The sequence below is a fragment of the Falco rusticolus genome, chromosome 2, assembly GCF_015220075.1.
Source record: "Falco rusticolus isolate bFalRus1 chromosome 2, bFalRus1.pri, whole genome shotgun sequence".
Classification (NCBI taxonomy): Eukaryota; Metazoa; Chordata; class Aves; order Falconiformes; family Falconidae; genus Falco; species Falco rusticolus.
Window position 1 is genome coordinate 56,410,811 of NC_051188.1, and position 18,847 is coordinate 56,429,657.

An 18,847-nucleotide genomic window follows, 5' to 3' on the forward strand; every position below is an offset into this window, starting at 1 on the left:
CATGGCCTGCCAGCCACATGCACATTTTGGCTGGCCCTTCAGGGCACGCACAGCTTGAGCAGGTTATATTTATCATGTGAGTTGTTTCCTTGTCTGTAGTTAGGAGGGGTGGGAGGGTGTTCTGCGGGAGAAGGAAGGAGGGAGGTGGGCGTTTGGGGAGAACAGAGGTGGGTGGGTGGAGCAAGGTTGGGGGCAAGAGACTGACGTTTGCAAGGAAGCAGGCCTCCTTGTTTCTGCTCCTCGTGGGATAACCTGTCTTTTAAGGGTGATGGGGTGCCCCGTGCCAGATGTTAGACTGTGCAGTAATGGGGGAGGCACGCTCTGTTATTTCCCACTAACAGCATCAGTGAGTTGCCTCAGTTAACTTTGGATTTGTACACTTGGCTTCAGGCTGGAATTTCCCCATTTCAACTACTTAAGGAAAATATAAATAATTGGATTGGTTTGATGATTGATAACAGTGGTGCTTTGATAAGATGGCAGGTAACCATGGCTGCCGTCATCCCAAAGTATGAGGTAAGGTGTAGAGGGAGTCTTAATTTAGCTGGTATGGTTTAGAAAGCCTAACACATATCCCTTAGGGTTCAAACCTGAGACAGGCACACTAACAGAAGAAAACATGACGACGTTGCATGGTGATGCTTCTCCTGTAAGAGCAGCCTTCAAAGACAAGGAGGTTGTCCATAGGTGCAGCCCAGCTCCTCGCAGCTGTGCACATCGGGAGGATGCGAGGCAGCTGGAGTAAGTCAAAACTAGACAGGTTCAGGCTGAATATAAGGCAAATCATCTTCATTGTGAGGACAGCTAAGCAGTAGATGAGATTGCATGGAAAGGTTGTGCAGGCTCCACCCATGGAGGTTTCCAAGACCTGGCTGGAGCAACCTGGTCTGGCCCAGGACTGACCCTGCTCTGAGCAGGTTGAACTGGGGACGTCTCGATGTCCTTTCCAACCCGAGTTAGCTTTTCCTTTTGCCAAAAAACCCCCACCATGTTGTGCTGCAGAAAAGTGTCTTACAGCAGTTCGGTATTGACTGTACAGGTTGGGGGTGTTACATTTATGAATGGGACATCAATGATAAGCATGCTAAGAATATGTATTGAACCCTGTCTTAAAAGCAGAATGCAGTACCTGAGCAAAATGGTTGTGGATGCATTAGTTGATTCTTGGCTCAAGAGATAAAAGAAACATTTTTTTGCTTTTTTTAAAATTTTATTTTATTCAAAAATCTTATTTTTATGAAAGATAAAGGTAATTTTAGTAAGTAAAACCGAACTAATTTATTATGCATAAGCAATTCCCAGCCTGGGCCTGGATGAATTATTATTTTTGTTGCTGCTAAAGAAAAAGTAAAAAACTGAAGAAAGCTGTGGATTTATAAAATATTCAAGACACGATGTGGCCATACAACTTCTAGACAGGAAGTGGGTTCTTAGTATTTTAATATGCAAAGTTATGGGCTGTTACTTCTGCACTCACCTTGTTTTGTTTGTTTTAAAATTATAATTCTTAGCACATGCTTAGCTTTTTAATACAGTCTGTGGGCTGTCTTGTGCCATTGATTTTAAGCAAACTACTTGTTGTTCTTAATAGGGAGATTATTCATTTAAAATAATAATAATCAAAAAATAAAGACAGGAATGTGTCATGGCTTGTTCAAGAACGTGGTTTTGATATTAAGCCAGCCAGGTAGCAGCTCCGAAGACCATTGCCCCTGCAGAAGTGGAGCCTCTTACTACAGTGCCTGGGTGATGGGCACTGGAGTCCTTTGAGTCCCCAGCTCCTTGGTGCGCTCTTGCCCTCTCTCACTTCTATACTGAATTGAAGCCTGTGGCGCACCCTCAATGCAAGCCACAGCTTGTTCCCAGTCTGGATAATCAGCGGCAGAAAAGTAGTTTTTCTGCTAAAACTTTCTATTACCCTCCTCAAATGTGGCCCTATGCATTAGGCTAGGCTAGTTCTAGAGGACAAAGGCAGGGAAATGAAAGGTCAGAGGCAGGTACCATCCTTGTAGGATGAGGGGAGTCGCAGAGTGCTGGGAATTTAGTGTGATAATCTGTTTGTTGTTACTACCCATTGCAGATAAGGAGACAGCTCATTGAAAGTGGTATTTTCAGGTGAACTCGCATGGGAAGTGCACAACAACTTACGATGTGCTTGTTGATAACCTTCGCTTCATGGATGACAGGAGTTTCTAGGGAACGAGTTTCAAACCAATCTGTCTGCGCCCTCAGTTTCAGGACTCTGACTCATATGTGGGAGCAGGTTAAAAGTTGTATGAAGCAATTATTTTCCCTGTTGCCTGCCTCATCCTGCTGATGGAATTTGTGCTGCCGTGCACCAGGGGACTGAGTGTCTGTGGAGCAGTTCCTGAGCTGCTGTGGTTTTACAAGCAGTGATGAACCAAGCCTCACTCCAGAGGCTTGATACTGATGCACCCTAAATTTAAAGCACTCAGTTTTGTCTCGGTATTTGTTACAAGGTGACCTTGCTAGCCTAGTAGTTTTTTGCAAGAATCCAAAGTGGACTCTTATTGTAGATGTTGACCCAACCAACATGTTGAATAACCCTGCATGTTGTGTACAGCTGACTGCTTTGCTGCTTGGTTCATATGTGCTGTCATCTCAGTTGGACTTAATATTTGCCTTTCTAATAAACAAAAAAATCCAGGATCCCATTTGACTAAGATGGACACTACAAGTTTGAATTTTTGTTATTGCAATGATTGGTATTTGGGAGTCAGCCCTGTTCCTCTCTGAAACTAATCTCATCAGGAGTTCACAGGGACATGGAGCATATGTTAAAAAGGGAATGAAAAGTGCTTATAGGTGTTTTCCCACAACTGTTGTAGGTCCAGAAAGCTGGTCTCAGAATTTATTTAATTTTGGTAGCTAGGGCTGGATTAATCTGCTCACTATTTTCAGTGCTCATTCCACTGCGGTTTATTTTGGGTCATTTAATTTCAACAAGGCTTGATCTGTTTACAGCGCTTTCTATAGTAGCATGACGGGGCCACACAGCTCTCTTATAGTACGTTCTTTGGTAACCAGGAGCTCAAAAAACTAGTAAATGAGGCACATACATGCATAAGTTTAGAGAGGACAGTACATTTTTGTATGGTTGGATTATTTTGGAAAGTTTTCTGAAATAACCAATCTTTTGTGCACTGTGGGTTGCTTTGCAGAGCTTGAAGTGATGGTATATAGTAGCCGTGTGCTTTCAGAGATAAAAGTGGAGGGCTGTCTGAAGGCACTCTTCAGACTTAAGGTACTTCAGAAGACACTGTGGTTGAGAGTTGCTCTCAATCTTTATTTGAGGAGCACTTTCGTTTCCATAGGTAGGTATTTCCATGAGGTAGAGGAGTTTGATTTGATTTTGCTGTTCTAATTTTCAGATTTGATGTATGAACCATTCATATACAAAGTTGGTTAGGGTTAAATAGATCCCAGTTAAAAATGTCTTAATCGGTTGGCCTCATCAGCCGACACAAAAGCGTACATGCTCATTGCCTGCACTGAGCATGCACCAGCTTAAGGTTATGAAGGCGACAGCCTTGCTCCCCCCAAATGGAAGAGCCAGCCGCCTTCTGCGTCCATCAAATTGTGACTATTTCTGGTTCTGTTCATGCCAGCTGACGGAGTAGTTTTCCTTTTGTGTACTTCATTAAACCAGACAGGATTAGTGACTCACACAACAGAAGTCAGAAGGAAGGCATGATGTCCTGACAATGGCTGCATCTATACTAGCAGATTAAAACAGCACCAAGAAGTGTTCCTGAGTGCCAAGACTGTGTCTTTTCTCAAATTTTTATTTTTTTTTTTAATTCTTCTGGCCTCTGCCATTCAGCATACTCCAGAGCAGTGGCCAGGCGCAGTTCAGGAAGGGTCTGTTCTCAGTAGTTTGATTGTGTGGAAATGGCTGGTGGCATTCCAGTGGGCCTTGGTGCATGAGAACCTTCCTGAACAGGTTTGTCACTCCTGTGTAGGTAGTTGCTACATCCTTACAGCAGATTACAGGCAAAATCAGAGGTGTTTTGGTGTCTGAGTAAGCAGTATATAACATTAACACTGTTTACTCTGGGACACTCGAAGCGTACTGAAGGTTTTGTAGCAGAGCGTGTGTGTGTATGCATACAGAGAGTCGGTGCACATGTGGACTGTGTGATGTGCTTGTATAGGGATCTTAATGTTTTCTTGACGATAGGAGGATATTCCTGCGTGGCTACAAATTGTAAAGCCCTTATACCAGTGCACAGAAAGTTTAAAAGGTGGTTTTTAAAAACATCTCAATTTGGAAACTTACCTTCTACAAGTTGAGTGTGTCAAGCGCAGTTGGAGTAATGCTCTAGGTCTTCTGGCCACAACTCTTAAAATTTTATGACTGTTTGTGAGCTGTGTCATGGAGGAGCTTCAGATCTCAGCAGTTTCTGCCCCATAGCTGCATAACCTGCCAGTGCACTCCACGATTTCTCTTTCTGGGGGAAAACATATCAGCACATAATATGCTGCTCTACTTACATTTTGGTCAGCATGCACTGCTTGTAGAGGTGTGCTCCATGTCCGTCTCCTCCAACACAAGCCATCTCAGAGGTGACTGCCCACCCTTGTTTTTATTGTCTCGTAACTGTTTAAAAATTCCTGCTTTCAGGTTGATCAGGAGGTCTCCTTTTGCTGTGTGCCTTCAGATTTAGCTCCATGCGCCACTTCTAAATTTAGGTTGCAAAAGTGCCAGCTTGACTTCTGTTCTTTTATACTTGAATGGAAATAGTTCAAAGTTGTGCTGATGTAATAAAAACAGGAGGCTGGAAGGCAGTGAACTGGAATAAGGGTGAACATACAAGAGAACATGAGCAGAGAGTGGTCACTTTAGATCCTTACGGTGATGAGCACACAATTATTTTTTAATACAATGTACTTAAAAGCTTAATTTCTCTTAAAGAAGGCTTAAATTTGTTATTCATAATGTAAAGTAATTTATAAAAGATATTTATGTTATGGTAACACCAGATACTCTAGCCAGGATACCATGAGAGGCAGTTCAGGCGGTCAGGATAATAGAGTATTAATTGTAGGGCAGTGATCAGTACTTAACAATGAAAATGCTGTTTCAAAGTCTTTCTCTTGTTTTTCATGGCTAATAGCCTTAGTGATCAATCAGAGGTAGTGGGCTGAGGCAGAGCTTAAGGCCATCAGCTCCTCCCAAGCCTGCTACATAGTTCCCAGGAAACACCCTGTATTTCATTAGTTCTTGCTTAGTTTATGGTGTAATATTTTGCTTGAAGGCATTAAACTATCATCAAAAGCAGCAGACCAATTAGTGTGACTTCTTTTTCCAGGGTCGCTGTACAAGGGAGAACTGCAAGTACCTTCACCCACCAACACACTTAAAAACTCAACTGGAAATCAATGGCAGGAACAACTTAATCCAACAAAAAACTGCAGCAGCAATGCTTGCCCAGCAAATGCAGTTCATGTTTCCAGGGACACCACTACAGCCAGTGGTAAGTATATTTCTCTGATGGTGTTAATGGTAAGTAAAGTTGAAGACTATACTGACCCACAGAAGTTCTCTAAACTACTATCAATAAAAATAGTCCCCATCTGTTGACTTAAGGAATTGCCGAGATGCTAGAGATATGGTCATTTATATCTGCATTAGAAGATATAATGGAGTGTTGCTGTGGATTTGATATATTTTTTTTATCCCACAATAATTTGCATTTGCTCCCTCTCTTTTTTGTTTTTTTTTTTTCCCCTTCATTGAGTTCATGTCAGGTTTAGTCTAGATTTATGAGGGTGTTGCCAATAATCCTTCTGGAGGGGAATTTTTATTTATTATTATTATTATTATTATTATTATTAGCAGCAGCAGCAGCAGCAGCAGCAGCAGCAGCAGCTAGTAAGCTGTTTGAGTAGGAATGCAAAGTTTCTCAGGAGTCTATGAGTTTGAATGACTTTAAATAGTATTTAATCCCAGTACCAGGAACAAAGGTTAATGTCATTCTGGCTTTTCTTACTCTCTTGAGATCTGAAGTGTCCCAGGATAAGACAGAATTGCTGGTGCATGCACTTTACAAACTTGACATTTTATCTTAAGGTAATGTGTATAGTGCCCGGAACACTTCAAATCCAGAAGGTGACATAAAACCAGAGTCTTACATGCATGAGCAGCGTCTTTGGATACACATTAAAATGATCAGTTGCTCTGGGCTGCCCTTGCAGTTGAGCTCCTCATTGTACCAGACTTCCAAAGCTTCGTTAGGCAAATAATCAGAATTAAACTTTTCACACATGGCTGCTAATGATGCTTTCTCAATCTGAATGCCTAGTGTTAGGCATCCCACTGGAGTAGGATTTCTTTCTCTAACTTGAGGCATCTGGAGTGTTGGCATCAACTTCTGAGTTGGGCTTCCAAGGTCCGTTTATAGTTTATCAAAAGACATAGGCACTTCTAATTACTATTCACTCGGCTTGCTTCAGATGCCTGCATTTGGATTAGATGATCTGGTTTTTTAAGTGCCTTTGTCTTTCCACGGGCTATCACAGGAGCCAAGTGTAAGCCTCTCAGAGCAAGACGTCTGTATTTGGTCACAGGAAGCTCATCCCAGAAGCCTTTTTCAAATGTGAGAAACATCTGCTGTAAGGTGGGAGGCATGAACAAAATTTGGGTGTCAGAAGTCCCTGAATTTCTGGTACATGGTCATCAAAATGTATCTTGGTATACTGGCATAATGTGTTCTGCTATTTCCTGGGTTTTTACTGCTTGAGTTTTAAACAGAAGAAGTTCTGATGAAGTAGTAGATTCTACCTCGTAGTATTATGAGAAACACTGAAGTGGCAAAATTATACCTTTTTCTACTAACCCATTTCATCATTTGAACTTTACAGTTTTATTGATGTAATGCAATCTGTACTGATGGCTGTGATAAGTGCGCCGGGTTTTATTTCTCTGTCTCGCATAAGTTGCCAGATTAAGATGACTCAGCCTTGACCACTCATTAAAAAATGAAAGAAAATTCCATAGAAGTCACTTGACATGTGGATTTATTTTTAAAATTATGTCTGATACAAAGCTGTTATTTGTATTTTACATAACACATATTGTCCTCAACATAGTTGAACTCTTGTTTCATATAAATGTTCATTATTATGCTCTTAAGAATTTGGTTTGCACTTGACATATAAACTGGGCTGTTTGATGTCAAGCAGTTTTGATCTCTGATAAAACCAGAGCATTATTCACTTTCAACTCTCTAGGGCAGGTAGATGCCATTTCCATACAGTTGGGTATCCTAACTGATCTGCTGCTCAAAGCATCTTCTTGGTACTAAGTCAAGTTCATTTATAATTTAGTAGTTCATTCCAAAGACAAAAAAATATCAAAACCAGAACCAAACAGAAATAAACCTCTGCTCCTGTGCTCTCTTGTGTGTTTTCTACCTACTGTGCGTGGCTGGCTTCCTTTCTCCAGCAGAGGCCGTGCGGGCCATGTTGAGGAGAAAGACATTCCTCCTTTGTTCCTTAGTGTCCTTTGTCATTCCTTAGTGTTCTGCTGTTGTGCGGTTCATTTCTAGCTGCTGACTTATTTGGGAACTTAATTTCTGACAAAGCTGATCTGTGTCCTGTATTCTGCATAGTTTTTCCTCATTTATAATTATAGCTTCACTCTCTGGGGTAAATGTCAGTTTTGCAGAACTAAAGCACTTTGCAGGTCTCGCCGTGGTCTGACTGTGGTGATGTTCTGCCTCCACCCCCCATGGAACTGGTGGTAACAAACCCACCATTCTGCCTTGGTAGGGCTGCGTTTTAGCATCACACAAGTGCTCTTTCTTCTGGTCATGACTTCACTGATTCGCTGTAGGAAGGCATGAAACAGATTTTTAGACCGTATCATTCCTTCCAATCAGATTTTTTCGTCAGATGAACTCTAGCTAAGCCTGAGTAATCCCTTTCTAAATATTGTGTCCGGCTGAGATTATAATATTTATTCTGCTCGCCACTGGTGGCAGCTGAGCACACAAACATCTGCAAAGGTGAGCTTTTTCAATGTGAGAGCCATAGTAACATATAATTGGAGGAGGTGGCAAAATACAGCATGCAAACAGATGGAAGGTACATGCCAAAGAACTCATTATGTATACTCTTATTAGAAATATGGCTTTAATATAGTTAATAGCACTTCACCTATGAAATCTGTTACTTTGAAAAATAGCCTGTGTTCCCAAGGAAAACAGGTATTGAGAAAAAGCAATAAAGTGTATGTTATTTCTACTTTTAGATGTGTAAATAAGCCTGCGATGTAAGCTAGACCTCCATAGAGATTCAGGTTCAAAGTACGACTTCCTTTGCATCGGCAGCCTCTTTTCCAATAATAGAGCTACAAAGGCAGTTCTTCATATGCTGCTGGAATGTGTTACGTGATTAAAAGAAGAGAGTATGCCATGTGTTTTTCCAGCTGTTTGAAATTTTTTCATTAAGAAAATGAATCGGTGCCAGAAAGAACATGCAAAAGACAACTAGTGAGCTCTTGATTAAGGGGATGTTTTTTTTCATCTGTGTCTGTGTTTTCCTTTTGCAGCCCACATTTCCAGTGGGTCCCACAATAGGAACGAACACGGCTATTAGCTTTGCTCCTTACCTAACGCCAGTAACACCAGGAGTTGGCTTAGTCCCAACTGAGATCCTACCCACGCCGCCTGTCATTGTTCCTGGAAGTCCACCGGTTTCAGTCCCCGGTTCAACTGCTACCCAGAAACTCCTCAGGACTGATAAACTGGAGGTATTGTAAACACTGCCATGACTAGAAATGCATCCTCAGTTAGGCTGTGTGAAAGATCCTGCAGGGGAAAAATTCCATTGTTTTAGAAACGATACTTAAATTTAGTTGCTACAAGTAAAAACTGGGCAGGATTTCTACACTTACAGACAGTGGTAATTAAACACTGTTACTTTTAAGGTGGTGCATGCGCTCGAATTTAATACACAGGCATCAGCATGAATTTTCATCATTGGTAAAGTTCATCTCCTCTGAAATACCTCAAGTATACATGCCTGTAAAGGTATGCCTGGATGAAATATCAAACAAGCACTTTTTTACGGCAGTATTAATTCTATCCCTGTTTTTATGCATTGATATTAAGGATCTGGTGGTAGCAAACCCACAAATCCGTAGCCTTATGGATTGATATTAGAGGAATGGTATAGCCCTTCAGCCTAGAGGTACAAATCGATATGTCGAATGTTACAAACCCCACAGCAGGCTGAAGGGGCAAGCCTCCAGCTGTGTGCAGAGCCTCCCTGGTGCTGGTGGATCTCCACATGGCCGGGCTCAGAGGAATCTGTGATCCAAGTACATGAGATGGCCAAATGGGTCTTGCAGAAATGAATGTCCTTTCCCAAAAGGCTAAACACTAGTGGCTAGAGCGTGTTTCTCCTTAGGAAAATCAGTGTGTTCATTCTGTCCGTTTTTGAAAATGATTTTTTATGGAGGCTCTCAATTTTGTTTGTAGACCCCATAAAAAAATAGAGTGCATCTGCTGCATACCCTCCCTAGGTCTCAGCAAGAGGAACTCCTTCCCTACCAGTGGACCTGCAAGAATATAAACTGTAGCCAGAAAGGGATTGAATGTCTTGTGATTCCCAGCTAATTTTGCAGGGGCAGTTACTTCAGTAAGTATCCTTCCCAGGTGTTTTCTAGACAGGGAAGAGGAAAGGCATTTGGGAACGCTTCTGTTGCATGTCAAGTTCATGTAGCTGCCGTACCACAGAGCTACCTGAGAAGCCAAGTACATCAAGGGTAAAACAGATGCATTTTCCCTTTCCAAGAAGAAGATGAAGCATTTATTAAATTGAATTCCCTGAAAAACTTGAACTAACCAGGGAAGGGGGCAGGTCTGTCTTTTTGGGGCATGGGGCTCTCCCTGCCCTTTCGCGTTGCGCCAAACTCTTCCCCTGCAACGCGTGTTGTTTTGCACGTAGGTGTGCAGGGAGTTCCAGCGGGGAAACTGTGCGCGTGGAGAGACTGATTGCCGCTTTGCGCATCCAGCAGACAGCACAATGATTGACACAAACGACAACACCGTAACCGTGTGTATGGATTACATAAAAGGTCGATGCATGAGGGAGAAATGCAAGTATTTTCACCCTCCTGCACATTTGCAGGCCAAAATCAAAGCGGCGCAACACCAAGCCAACCAGGCTGCGGTGGCAGCCCAGGCAGCTGCGGCAGCTGCGACTGTGATGGTAAGTGCTGGCATATATGGCTGCCTGTTTTTTGACAGAAGCTCTTTGATGCCTATTTTGCTTCAACTTAATGCTGTTTGCTTATACTTTCTTTTCTCTTTTGCCTCTTTTTTTTTTTTAAAATATAAGAATTTTTGAAATTATTACTATTGCTTGATGGGAGGAAGCACTTTTTTTCTTTATGCCCTTATTTTGATGCTGTATTTCTATCCAAGACAGTGAAGCAAATGACGCTCTATACCACTTCTGTTCTCTGCCTTGATTATATGTTAAATTTGCCTGTAATATTTCCAAACAGAAACAAAAATGATAAGCTAAGCTTGAAAACCGGAGCACATAGGGGGTTTTAGCTCTTTGACGATAGTTACACATGTGGAAATTTGGAAGAAAAGGAAGAAAAGCAAAGAGAGAGCTTTTGCCTCGGAGATTGGCAGTAGAAAAGAAACCTGCATTAAGACTCAACTCCCTCCACCTTAGATGCCAGACAGATACCTGAGCCTAGTCTAGCCACCTTGGTCTCGCTTTATAGGTAGTAGAGAAAAACCAGCACATTCATCTGATCTACCATTAGTGTCTGTCAGAGAATGAGAAGGAACTGCTCTCTGTGGACACACATCTGTCCCTGCTGACTAAAGAGTATCAACTGTATCTTTTTGAACTTTGGTTAGATGAATCTCATGCCTAGAGACTTCTCTTGCCTCTCCCACTGTCATGGGCAAGTTACTTGAATGGTGGGGTCTGAAAATAGTAAATTAAGATGGGAATCATTAAGAAAAAGCATAGTAACTATAGTCAGAAGAGATTGAGGGCTTTCTATTCTCACATATTTTGAGCTCTTACTTAAAACTGTTTAGACAAGTCAGCCTATTCATTTACCAATATTGGATCTCTCTTACGGTTGCTACCACGGAAGTTGATACATTTAAATAGAGTGGTATTGATAAAGTTAAATAAATCGAGCATGCAGGATCTGACTTGGGAGACAAAATTTCTGGCAGCAAATCAAAGAATCATTGTCCTCATTGCTGGCAGTGGACGAATAATTAAGCAGATGTGGTTTGTGGACTTGTGGGCAGTGCATACAATAGTTACAGACAATACAGTTATTCTCTGGTTAAAAAGCCTACCAGAAACACAATACAGTACAGTGTATAACTACCCCAAGCTATTGTATTTAGCAAATTAGCAAAGACCAGACTTTTATGAGGGACAAAGGGTAAGTTATGCAAGAAAGTAAACCGCCAAACAGAAGAACATTTCTTAAGTTTTAATATTCTTTCTCTTGTAGTATCCCCAGTCTCTGTTTTGAATTGGATGATTTTTAGTTAAACTTTCCTGTGCTGGCAGAATTTTTATACCATCTGGAAATTAAAGCAAAGGAGATTGGTTTTCTTATTCTAATTAGCTTCTATTGTGCCATATTTATTGTCTATTTAGAGAATGTAATATTTCTAGGCAGTGTACTAAAGAAGAAAGGAGAGAGATGAGGGGATTAATGTTTTTGTGCTTCAGTAATAGTTGGATATATATCCTGTGATTTTAAATAAGCCGTAATTGGACTCACATTAGCCCCAAAGCAAGATGAAGCACAGAATTGAAATGTTGGCACTCTAATGTCACAGGAGAAGGCAGGGACCTGTAATTCAGTAACTTTTTGCAGAAAAATACGTACAGAATATTTTAAAGGCTTATTTAGACAACCAGACAGAAAAGCTTCTTTACAATCCAGCTATTTTTTGTTTATAGATTTGAAACAATCAGATAGAGTGAATGAAAAATCACTGGAATGGCAATAACAACAAAAAAGTGGTAGAAAAACCATATGCCTGCAAGGCCCCCCAAGAATGACTAAGAATACTCAATTGGATCTAGAGAGCGAAAGTAAGGCTGAAATACAAGTGCTTATGTGTAGGTTGTGTAGCTTGAGGTTGCTCCCAGACAGAAATTGTGTCTGAGAGGTTTTCCTTCCTGGGGGAGCTGGCTGCATTGCTGTGGTCCAGAGGGTGCTCATATAGGTGAGCATTGTGGATAGGGTTAGAGCACTGTAGGCAAAGCTTGTGAAACCACTGAAGGTCAATGAATCCTGCAGTCTGGAACCTTTGCAGAAAATGCTTTGTCTGTATTTCTGTACCCTGAAGGTTAGGAATTTTTACCGCAGTATCTTAGGTGACCTCATCATTTGAAGTAAAACGAAAGGGGACTGTGAAGGAGGCTGTAGACTCTGTATAGCTTAACTGTGAAGTGCATTAGAAGACAGTGTCATCTGTCATGGTACTTGGGGAGCTCCAAATATTCATATGGTGCATTAGAGAGCATAAATAGTCACTGAAAAATGTACAGCCTAAATTAAAATGTGAATTCATAGTTGGTGTTGGAAGGGATCTCTAGAGATCACCTAGTCCAATCCTCCAGCTCAAGCAGCATGAGCTGGAGAAAATTCACAGGACGTGCCTAATTGGATTTTGACAGTCTCCCAAGGATGGAGACTCCACAACTTCTCTTGACAACCTGCTCCATGGTTAAATCATGCTTACAATAAAAACATTGTAAGAATTTTTACATTTAAATGGATTTTCTTGTATTTACATTTGTTCCCATTGCTTCTTGTCCTGTCAGTAGGACCTGCTGAGAAGAGTCTGACTCCATCTTTAGTCCTCTATCAGGTGTTTATATACACTGGTGAGATCCCCCTGCATCTTCTGCGGGCTGAACAGTCCCAGTTCTCTCAGCCTTTCCTCATACAAGATGGTCTCCAGTCCCTTAATCGTCTTTGGGGCCCTTTATGGGGCTGTTTTCTAGAATGTCCATGTCTGTCTTGTACTGGAGCGCGCAGACCTGGACATAGTGCTCCATATGCAGCCTCACCAGTACTGAGTAGAAGGGAAGGATCACGTCCCTCAACCTGCCAGTGAGGCTCTTCCTGATGCAGTCCAGGACGCTGTTGGCTGCCTTTGCTACGAGGGCACATTGCTGGCTCATGTTCAGCTTGGTGTCCACCAGGGCACTGAAGGCCTTTTCTGCCAAGCATTGGTGGCCCCCAGCATGTACCAGTGCCTGTGCTTGTCCCTTCCCAGGTGCAGGGCTTGGTAGTTCTCTTTGTTGAACTTAGTGAGGTTCCTCTGTGCCCGTTTCTCCAGCTTTTCCAGGTCCCTCTGAGTGGAAGCATGTCTATCTTGTGTGTCAACCACTCCTCCAAGTTTTACACCACTGGCCTCCAGCTGGACTTTGTGTTGCTGATCACAACCCTTTGAGCCTGGCAGTTGAGCCAATTTTGAGTCCATCTCACTGTTGTCCATTTAGCCCATGCTAAGTAAGTTTGTCTGTGAGTATGAAATGGGAGACAGTGTTGAAAACCTTTCTGAAGTCAAGAGAAACAACATCCATTGCTCACCTCTCACCCACTAAGCCAGTCTCATCATGCAAGGCTGTCAGATTGGTTAAGCACAATTTCCCCTTCATAAGTCTATGCTGATAACTCCTGATCACCTTCTTGGCTTTTGTGTTTGGAGATGGTTTTCAGGAGGATTTGCTCAATTGCTTTCCCAGGGACTGAGGTGAGGTTGACCAGCCTGTCATTCCTCAGACCTTCTTTCCTGCCATTTTGAACATAGGGGTGTCATTTACTTTCTTGCAGTCTTAGGGACCTTTCAAAGGTAGTTAAGAGTGGCCTTGCAGTGACGTTGGCCAGCTTCCTCAGCACCCATCAGTGCATCCTGTCAGGTCCTGTGGGTCTGTGTGCATCCAGTTTGTTTAAACATACCCTAGCTTGATCCTCCTCCAAGGGTAAATCTTCACTTCAGATTTTCTCACTGGTCTCCCACTGGCCTGAAGGCCAGTCTTACCAGTAATGACTGAAGTGGAGAAGATGTTCAGTACCTCAGCCTTCTCCATGTCCTGTGTCATCAGATCTCTGGCCCCATTCAGCAGCAGACCCACATGATCCCTAGTCTTCCTTCTGTTGCCAATACACTTGGAGAAGTCCTTACTGTTGTCCTTCACATCCCTTACCAGATGCAACTCCAGGTGGTCTTTGGCTCCCCTCAGCCCATCCCTGCATGCTTAGGCTGTGTTCCTGTTCCTCTGGGGCCATCAGTCCCTGCTTCCCCCTTCTGTGTGCTTCCCTTCTTGTGTTTGAGTTTAGTCAGGAGCTCCATGCGCATCCATGCAGGCATCCACAGTGTGGATCTTGCTCGTATTCTAGGAGACATTATAGCATACCAATGCAATGTATGGCAGAGAAATACTATGCCTCAATATGTTTGATCATTTTTATTATTATTTTTATTTCCTTTCCATAGCCTTTTCCTCTTGAGTCTGTAGCTATTGATTTTTTTGGTTGTTAGTTATGTAGGAGATCAAATGTTGAGCAGGAGATAACCTGATGGAACAGAGTGAGGCAAAGGAGGTTTTACCATCAGGACAAAATGGAAGAAAAGACGAAGGTGGGAGAGAAGAACGGACGGTTGGTCTGAAAGCCTGAAAAGAGTGAGAGACTACATGGAAACAAGGTTGATGAGTAGGTCTAGGAACAGATCAAGTTAAAACCTTCAAGTGGGGAAAACTGTGAGACTGAACTTGCTGTGGAAGATGAGGGGAAAGCCAGGAATAAAGCTTCAAAAGAGGGAGGTGAGGTTAAAAAAAGCATGGAGCAGAAGTGGAGAAAGGCAGTCATAAGCACAGAGTTGATAAGTTAACAAGTGAGTTCAGATAAGATCTGATTAATGAAGGTAATTAACTGAAACGCTTTACTCTTAATGATGTTGATTTGAATGTGTGGACTTCATCATCACATAATGCTGAATTCAGTTCTAGTGCTTCACCTCCATGTAGCCTACCATCCATGATGGATACGGAGTGGATCTGAGGCAGTGTCCCGTGCAGACAGAGTGATGTCCTCCATGGGGGTACCCATGGGGGGTACCGCACGTTGGCTGCACAGCACCCTGCTTAGACGCAAGAAATCTCTCCAGATGGTCACTTTGCACCAGGTGTTTCTTGTTATGTCTGAGTCTTGGACCTGGACAGGTGAGCAGATCCCGTAGGTCAGGGTATTTCATCCAGAAACATGCTGAAGGAGAGAGCTGGGGAGGGCATCGGAAAGCCTCATGCAACATAGGTGCAACAGAGCCAGGAATAAGGAACAGGTGAAGTGAGGGCTATCGTGCAAAATACCCTGTTGGCACTAGCTAAGCTTGTGGCCGTAGGCTGTTTGTAAGCATTTTGTGCGTTGTCCTCTGTTACTTTTTTTCTACTTTTGTTCCTGTTTCCACATACTGATGTCAAGATAGACATAATCTACATATCCTAATGAGAGCTAAATACCAGCCTGTGTTCAAAAAACAAAAGTAAAATTTCTGATTTCTAAGTAAATTTTCCTTTCCTTTCTAAAGGTTTGTAAGACTTACTTACACTGTAAAACTTGAAAGTGATATTTTATATGAGATGATTTTTTACAGTGCCATCATATCAGCCATAAGTTTGATCTTATTATGGAAGTATACATAAATGTATATGCCTATGTATTATGCCTAAATACTTTCTTTTAAAAAGATTAATAATGCTGGACTAGTATCATAACTCATACTTTAATGTTCGCTTATGAACTGAGAGCCGTATTCTTACTCCCTGCTCCAGAAGCTAGTACTGAAGGTTGTAGCAAAATTTAAAAATACGTTTTAAATTCTGAAAGACATTTTTTTCCTTCTGAATGTAATGTGGTAAGTTACAAGGCAAAAAACTTTTCAAAAATGACCCAACTATAGGGGAAAAAAAAAAAAGGAATTAATGATAAGTTAGTGTAACTGGACATATTATTTATTCTGCTTTGTATTGGCAAAGGAGAACCTCTCTTTATTTTGAACCCCAAATCTATTGAGTGATGCACTTATCTTAATTAAAATACCCTCACCTTGCAAGCACTGATATTAATAGCATTTGTAATGCATTACAACTTTCACTAGTTCTTTGTATTTGAAAACGTAGCCTTCTAAATTGATTTTTCCACTTTAAAATGTGACTTAACTAACTTATCAGGAATTCTTATAGGCGTATCCTTAAAACTCTCTGCATCTCTGTGAAGTGTTTATACGATGCTTAATAGTGTCTGCAAGCTGCTGTTTTACTCAACTTTCCTGAATTTCAAACATCTATATTTTACTCTCTTATATGCTTTTAACTAAGGTATAGTAGATGCATTTTTGCTTCGGTACTAATTCAAAATGTAATATTCATTTCTTTAGAAGACATTTTTGTTGTTGTGCATGCCTAGTGTTTTGTATGTTGTATATTGCATTCAGAATATTTTTTTCCTTCTCACCTATCCACAAATGCAATGCCGTTCCCATGATGCACCTCTGCTTGCTGTTTACCTGTATGTTAATTCGCTTGAATCCCATTGGCCCACTGCCATCATGTGCTCGCTGCCTGTTATTAAAAGACTCAGTCGACTGCCAAAGCAATGAAGCGACCTCTCGAAGCAACTGTAGACCTGGTACTTTGACCTTTCACCTTTTGCTTTGCATGTAGCTTTTTTATTTTTTATTTTTTCAGAGAAGCAACTAATGAAATTTGTATCGCTTTACTTTCGAACATCAACCGGAAATAATTTCACATACTCGTTAATTTACCAGAAACTCTATTTATCCATCTCATTCTCATATGTAATAAATGCAGACGATTTAGTTTGGTTCCTAACATGGTTTCATTTTTTTAAATATCCTCTCATGAAAAGTGGAATTGAGATAAAACTGCTTCTGTAATTGAAAGTGCTTAACGTAATCCATTAATCTGTATAATAATAGGAAACAATATTTAAATTTAAGAAATAAAATACTTGGCAATGAAACACAAGTGGTTTTTTCTCCCTGTAATATTTGAAAACCTATTTAAAGGCAATGCCATTTTCGTTGCTTTAAAGGCCTTTCTTTTCAGTAGTTGTGCTGCTACAGTTTTAGGTTAATAGTACCATGCTTTTGCTATCAGTAACAAAATTTCACTCATTTTACATTGCTGTGCTTTGAGTTAATATGCATGGCGAGGCATCTTCAGCTGCTTTAAAAAACAATAAGTTGTTGTATTTATGTATATGTTACAGACAACGTCTTGAAAATTATGCCATTTTAACTAACTTTCTTATTCACAGGCCTTTCCTCCTGGTGTTCTTCACCCTTTACCAAAGAGACAAGCACTTGAAAAAAGCAATAGTGCCAGTGCCGTTTTCAATCCCAGTGTCTTGCACTATCAACAGGCTCTTGCCAATGCTCAGTTGCAGCAACACGCAGCGTTTATCCCAACAGGTATGTTGTACTTCTGTTGAACCAGTTTCGCATTCCTCAGGCAGCTTCCATCTCAGGCAGCTGCACTTAACAGAAGATGTTTGATGCTCCCTACCCTACTCGAAGTGAAGTCTGCACAGATGTTTACACGTTATTTTAATTCCTCTTGCAAAGTAAGAGAACTCCAGCAGAAATTTCAATATGCTGTCAGGCTGCTTTTCACATTCTTAGCCTCGTTCATCATTTTCCAGAGTTTTCCCCTTTTTTCCTACCTTAAATTGGCTGTGTTTTGACTTATGTCTGCCAGCGCTCTCCTCGGAGATGAGAGGGCAAAGTTCTGCTAACAAAAATGCTGGGAAAGATCATCACGCTTCAGAGGTGCTGCAGGAAGTATGCTGTGGCCGAGGTGCATCCTCCTGCTCCCTCGGGTGCTGTGTCACAGCCGCAGGGATTACCCCGGCTGCCCACGAGTGGAGCAAGAAGGGGAGCACAGGGCTTAACCTTCTAGTCGACACCTGCGTGGGAGCCGCAGCAAAACACTTTGCTCCCCACAGCTCCATTAAAGGGCTTTGAAGCATCAGAGGCGTTTTTGTGGTTTTCATTTTTGGAACACCAGCAGAACTTTTCCTAGCATTTGCGGCTGGTAGCTGGGGTTCTAATTCTTCATAGGGGTGATCTGAAGACGAGTGAACGTAATTTGCATTTCAGTGCTCAGAGCTCTGTAAAAGTCAGAGCATGAAGAGATGGCTTGAACTGCACCGTGGCTGGTGGCAGGGCTTCTCTTTAGCACTGCAAGAGAAAGAATGTGCTAGGTGCTCATGTAAACAATAACAACATAACCCTCTAAATTAAGTCGGTCACCCCCACTCCAAACTTCCCAAAGGTAAAATCCTGCCTAATGAATTCTCCGATTTCCTTTGTAAATAATAAGTTATATGGTTTTGTACCAGAATGTTAATCGAGTGTGAACTTTCAGAATCGTTTAAAACTATGTGTTTGCAAATGCACTTGACATTTCAGCGATGTTATTTTAGTATATAGAAATAATATCGGTTAAACAAGGAATGAAATGCAACACATGATGATTTCCTGATCTATCAGCATTCCCATATGTTTCTAAAGATGAAAACAAACACAGATGGCTTTGACTTCATGGAATTTTTCTATAAGGCCTGAGTAACAACCTTGGAGCCTGCCCCTTTGTTTATAATAGTAAATTATACATGCCATATTTTTAGCACATTGGTGCACCAGAATATCTGTGGCAGAAAACATACTGACATTTATGGGAGTGTTTGAAAAAAAAATAATAAATTGTGAGCCTGCCTATTTGG

General features: G+C 41.5%; 1 protein-coding gene across 11 annotated transcripts in view; it reads left to right on the forward strand.

Moving 5' to 3' along the window:
- Window positions 1-18,847, forward strand: part of MBNL2 (muscleblind like splicing regulator 2) — a 113,533-nt gene that overhangs the window by 72,405 nt on the left and 22,281 nt on the right. For 6 of the 11 annotated variants that reach the window (XM_037375763.1, XM_037375761.1, XM_037375766.1 and 3 more), the window contains 5 exons: window positions 5,334-5,498; window positions 8,576-8,776; window positions 9,976-10,239; window positions 16,676-16,729; window positions 17,381-17,534. In XM_037375763.1, the coding sequence (XP_037231660.1) occupies window positions 5,334-5,498; window positions 8,576-8,776; window positions 9,976-10,239; window positions 16,676-16,729; window positions 17,381-17,534 (838 nt within the window). The remainder of the gene's footprint in view (window positions 1-5,333; window positions 5,499-8,575; window positions 8,777-9,975; window positions 10,240-16,675; window positions 16,730-17,380; window positions 17,535-18,847) is intronic. The other 5 variants (XM_037375767.1, XM_037375770.1, XM_037375769.1 and 2 more) reach the window with 2 other exon arrangements.